This window comes from Mus caroli, chromosome 7, assembly GCF_900094665.2.
Source record: "Mus caroli chromosome 7, CAROLI_EIJ_v1.1, whole genome shotgun sequence".
Lineage (NCBI taxonomy): Eukaryota > Metazoa > Chordata > Mammalia > Rodentia > Muridae > Mus > Mus caroli.
The window spans coordinates 100,179,074-100,184,616 of NC_034576.1; the positions used below are offsets into that span (position 1 = coordinate 100,179,074).

A 5,543-nucleotide genomic window follows, 5' to 3' on the forward strand; every position below is an offset into this window, starting at 1 on the left:
TCACTTTGTAGACCAGGCTGGCCTCGAACTCAGAAATCTGCCTGCCTCTGCCTCCCAAGTGCTGGGATTAAAGGCGTGTGCCACCACGCCCGGCTTCAAAATATTTTGTAGTTACTTATTTTAATAATCACTGAAGCCTTTTCATTCTCTAGGAATATTAAGAGAGAACATGACGAAAGGGGCAGGGTTGTGTTCTTAAGTTGTTATAATAATAAGTGCAAGATGGAGAAGTGCTGTTTGCTTTTGGTTTTTTAAGACAGGGTTTCTCTATGTAGCCTTGGCTGGCATGGAACTTGCTGTGTAGACCAGGCTATCCTCAAACTCATATAGTTACATCTGCCTCTACCTTCCAAGTGGTGGGATTAGAGGGTTCTGTTTCTGTATCTAGTTCATTCCTGAATGTTTATATGCCATCCCTGTGTTAGGTGCTATGCTAGGATGTTTAGAAACGCCTTAGCTTGGGCTGGAGAGGTGGCTCGACAGTGAAGAGCACTGGCTGCTCTTCCAGAGGTCCTGAGTTCAATTCTTGGCAACTACATGGTGTCTCACAACCATCTGTAATGAAATCTGATGCCTTCTTCTGGTGCATCTGAAGACAGCAACAGTGTATTCATAAATAAAATACATCTTTAAAAAAAACAAAACAAAACAAAAGAAATGGCTTAGCTCATGGAGTCCACTCTCAGCTAGCAGAGGAAAGAGAGGTAGGGAATAGCAGATAGGAAGTTTGGACAAGATAGTAAAAAAAAGTCAGAACATTTAGAAATGAAGTCTAGTTTTAGAGAGGCTCTGCTGTGTAGATCTCCAGAAGGACCTGCTTAATTGCTTTTCCTACCTGGGTTCTGAATATAAGCAGAGAAAATAAAGCCAGCCAAACCCGCAGCAAACTGCAGCCTTTACAGTGTGCCAGGAGGCAGAGCAGGTAAAGGGCTGAGAAAGAGAAGGTAAGGCTGGGTCCTAGCACTGGGGAGGCAGAAGCTAGCCTGGTCTACAGAGCAAGTTCCAGGACAGCTGGGGCCGTGTAGAGAGACCTTGTCTCAAAAAAACAAAAAGAAAGCAAAATAACAAGCGGGGAAAAGTACTTTCCTGGTTTTTGTTTGTTTTGTTTTAAGTAAATGTTCACTGAAAACTTTTTGGGGTTTTGGTGATTTATTTTATTTTATGTGTGGGAGGATTTGCCTATATGTGTGTCTATGCATCTTGAGTGTTTTTGGTGCCCGAGGAGGTCAGAAGATGGTGTCAGATCCCCGGAACTAGATTAGAGATAGTTCTGAGCTAAAGTGTGGGTGCTGGTAGTCAAAGCCAGGTCCTTTGTAAGACAGATGCTCTTAACAAAGCCTGCTCCTTATGCTGTCTCTCTTCTGCTGGCCTGTCACTGAAGTCCTATCAGCTCTCTCTGATCTGGAGTGTGAAAAGTGTCCAATTCAGCTTCTTTTTACCTACAGTGCTGGTTACTGCTGCCTCAGCTGGCTAATAAGAGCAGACTTTAACACTTACATTTCTTCTTGTGTGAAGGAAGGTGTGAGTGTGTGTGTGAGTGTGTGTGTGTGAGTGTTGGGTAGCTTCCTCTGTGTTGCTTTCCACTTTACCTAATTTTTAAAAATTGTTTTATGTGTATGGGTGTTATGCCTGTATGTGTACCTGTGTGCCACTTGCATGGCTGATGCCCTTGAAGACCAGAAGAGAGCCTTAACACCCTTGGAAGTGGAATCACAGATGATTGTAAGGCACCATGTGGGTGCTGGAATGAAACCCTGCATGATCTGGGAGAGCAGCCAGTGTTCTTAACCAGTGAGCCATCTCTTCAGGCCCTTTATTTTTTGAGACCAGGTCTCTTACAGAATCCAGAGCTTGTTATCTGGACTATGTGGCCAACAGGCTCCCAGGAATCAGCCCACTTCAGTCTGCTAAGTGCCAGGCCTGCAGGCACAGAGTGTCCAGTGTTGTGGTTTGACGTTTGTATGTGTGCTCAGGGTTTCTGTCCACAGGCTTCAAGCTCTTTACCTCCTCTTCAGCCCCCTTTGTAATTCAGTGGAGCCAGGCTACTTACACTTCTAAGCCAGAGCTTAAGAAACAAAATTGCCTCACTTGTGTAGGTTTGTAAAGCTCGGAAAAGCCCTTCACTTTTACTATAATAGCTGATTATTACTGAGTTCTAACTATAACAGTCCTAAGTACTTTGCTTTTGTTTTTTTTTCTCATTTAAATCCTATTTTATAAACAACCTGCTCAAGGCTGCATAGTTTCAGGACATCCTGTAGGATATCATTTAAATCCTATCTTATAAACAACCTGCACAAGGCTGCATAGTTTCAGGACATCCCGTAGGATATCATTTAAATCCTATCTTATAAACAACCTGCACAAGGCTGCATAGTTTCAGGACATCCCGTAGGATATCATTTAAATCCTATCTTATAAACAACCTGCACAAGGCTGCATAGTTTCAGGACATCCCGTAGGATATCAGTTGTGTTATTTTGACTACAAGTTAAAAAAAATATCTGTCTCAAATCATCTTAAATAATACATCTAATTTTTACATAACAATACATGATAAAATGTTCAGGATTGACCAGCTTGTCAGCGTGAGAGTCCTGGTTGCTGACCTCTCTTAGCTTTCTCCTCAGAGCTGCGAGATGGTTGCTTCATAAGAGAGCGTCTAAAGACCCCAGGGGAGGGATGTTCCCTTCATGCGTTTCTTTTTCTGTGCTCAGAGCGCCATTGCTGAGCAGCTCCCCAGCATACTTGTCTTGCTCCATTTACCAGAACTGAGTTACTTGACTGCTAGCAAACCAGCTGCCAGAAGTGATGTGAATGCTGGGTGGGCTGACCCAATAGCAAAGCAGCGCCTCACTGTTCTCCTGGTACCGAGGAATCAGTTTTCTTGGTAAGGAAGATGGAGGAACTGGCTGTTGTTAAACAACTAGTAATCTAGCCTGGAGAGACGGCTCAGCAGTTAAGAGCACTGACTGCTCTTCCAGAGGTCCTGAGTTCAGTTCTCAGCAACCACATGGCGGCTCACAACCATCTGTAATGAGGTCCGATGCCCTCTTCTGGGGTGTCTGAAGACCGTGAACTTTCATAAAACAAACAAAAACCAACGAGTATCTGCATTTGAGCTCGTCTAACTTCACGATAGCCATGTGCAGTGAACTAGCTGAGTTCTGAGGAATCGGATGACTCACTTGAAGTTGTAGTGTTGTGGAAAGTGGGTAATTATGAGTTTCCATACCAAACCAGGCGTTCTGATCTAGTCCCTGCACTTGTTGATTTACCGATGTGGTTCCTGTTTGTTTGTTTCAGGTGCTTGAAGTTTCTGGGCAGCCGGCATCCGACCCTCGTGCTTCCTTTGGTGCCAGAGCTCTTGAGCACGCACCCATTTTTTGATACTGCTGAACCAGACATGGACGATCCAGCTTGTATCCTCTCTGCTTAGTTCAGATGGGCGCTGCTGTCTTAGCAGAGAACGGGATTCTTCGGTGGTCTGAACTTTACTTAAAGTGTTTCCTTTTGGTGCTGTAGTATGTCAGAAGGACTCTGGTGGCTGTTCCCAGCTTACATTGTTTTCATAATATTTATCTTTGCTGTTTAATAGCAACAGATATTACTACTACCTTTTATTTACCTCTTCATACATTGCACATATTTATTATATATTTTGTACAATTTATTATGACTTACCACACAACCTTGGAAGGGGAAGGAGAGAGAAAGAGGGGTTTTTTTTTAGACAAAATTGAGTTTTAAGTAACTCAGAAACAATCAGATCTGCAGCCAGACGTTACGCCGTCCATCTGTGGGCTGCTGCGGACGTTTGAGGCAAGCCTGGCCTACATCTTAGCTACATTGGGAAACTGTTGTTTGTTTGTTTGTTTGTTTGTTTAGTTTTTAAAGTTGGTGTAGGGGAAGAGGGCATGGATGGGCTTGAACAATACAGGCCAGGCTCTTCCTCCTCCTGCACCACAACAAAGAAAGAAGCAAAAGCTCAAATAGCCTTGAACGCTTGACATGTCTGATTTTAAAGCTTGTATGCTTTCCTGTGTCTTGAACCATGCTTACTCGGACCTGCAGCCTGAGGGAGGTGCTAGCCGGGGGTAGTGCGTGCTTCACTTCGGTGGGTTTTGGTTTTCTCATGAAGCATGACATGGGACTGGATGGTTTTCCAGCAGTGGAACTACACGCACACCGGCACATCCTCATGCCCCCTAGGTTCCTCTTGCTCCATACGTAGCTTCAGATGCAGCATGAGTTTTAGGGATCACTATTCAAACATAACCATCCAAACGCGTGAATACAGGGAGACCATTGCATTCCCCCTTAGCCCTGTTGACCCTCACAGTGTGTTGGGTGCTCTTACCTGAGGTTGCTGGCATGCCCCAGTGGTTCTCAGGATTGCACCTAGGGCTGCTTACATGTCAGGCAGTCGCTCAGCAACTGGGTTCCAGCCCTAATTTTGTGATTATTGGCAAATTGTGATTCTTTAATGGGAACTTTGGAAACAGGAAGCGAAATGACAGGTTATATAGGTAAACCTTAATCTTTTATATTCTGAGGCCACTTAACTCTCTTACGTATCAGACATTGCAGTTTTAGTTCTTATCTTCAATGCTGCTAAGACCTGTCCTACAATGCCAGCACTCTTCTCAGACCACACCCTCAGGCACTATGCCTACCTCCGAGACAGCCTTTCTCATCTCGTTCCTGCCTTGAGGGTATGTTGAAAGAAGTTTGGTTTGTTGAGCTTTGGTGCTCAGTGGTTATTAAATAGCACTGTGCAGACTGTCTAGTTTATGGTAATCTGTCTATCCACCCATTCTTTTTTATCTTGGGCTTTGTTATTCTGTACTTCAAACATTTTTACTTTGACAAAATAGGCTGGCCTTGAACTTGCAGTGCTTTTGCCTCAGTCTCCACAATGCTGGGATTGCAGTAGTGCTGCTCTGTGTGAGTTCCTGGGCTCCAGCTTCTGTGGTCAAGTTCCCCCACCGTTTCCTCCTTCCCGTCCTTCCTCCCTCTCCTTTCTCTTCTTCACCTCTCTCTCTCTCTCTGTGTCTTTGTGCTGAATCAATCAAGGACACCTGCCTATCAGTCTGTACTATCGTGTCTGACTCTTAGTTATAGCATGTTAAACAATAGATTACATTTTAGACTAAGGGTAAACTTGTGATATTTATCAAATAGATCTGCCTTGAATGCTGGAAATGTCTGATTTTAAAGCTTGTATGCTTTCCTGTGTCTTGAACCATGCTAGTTTGTGTATATGTGTGCAGAGGGGATATGCATGTGCTGTGGCATGCATGTGGATGGAGGTCAGCTAGTGGGAGTCAGTTCTCTCTACCATGTGATTGTGTCTGTGCATGTGGGTACATGATGCCAAGGCACATACATATGTGCAGGTCAGAAGTCATGTTTTGGAAGTTGCCTCTCTCCCACCATGTAGGTCTCAGGGACAAATTCAAGTCCTCAGGCTCGATGGTGAGTTTCTTTACTCGCTGAGCCATCTCACTTGCCCTCCATCTCTTTCTTTCTTTTTTTTTTTT

General features: G+C 44.2%; 1 protein-coding gene across 3 annotated transcripts in view; it reads left to right on the forward strand.

Moving 5' to 3' along the window:
- Ints4 (integrator complex subunit 4) overlaps positions 1 to 5,543 on the forward strand; it is a 64,727-nt gene that overhangs the window by 35,249 nt on the left and 23,935 nt on the right. For all 3 annotated transcript variants that reach the window (XM_021167619.1, XM_029479665.1, XM_021167620.2), the window contains exons 13-14: positions 3,307 to 3,422; positions 4,582 to 4,715. In XM_021167619.1, coding sequence (XP_021023278.1) covers positions 3,307 to 3,422; positions 4,582 to 4,715 — 250 coding nt within the window. The remainder of the gene's footprint in view (positions 1 to 3,306; positions 3,423 to 4,581; positions 4,716 to 5,543) is intronic.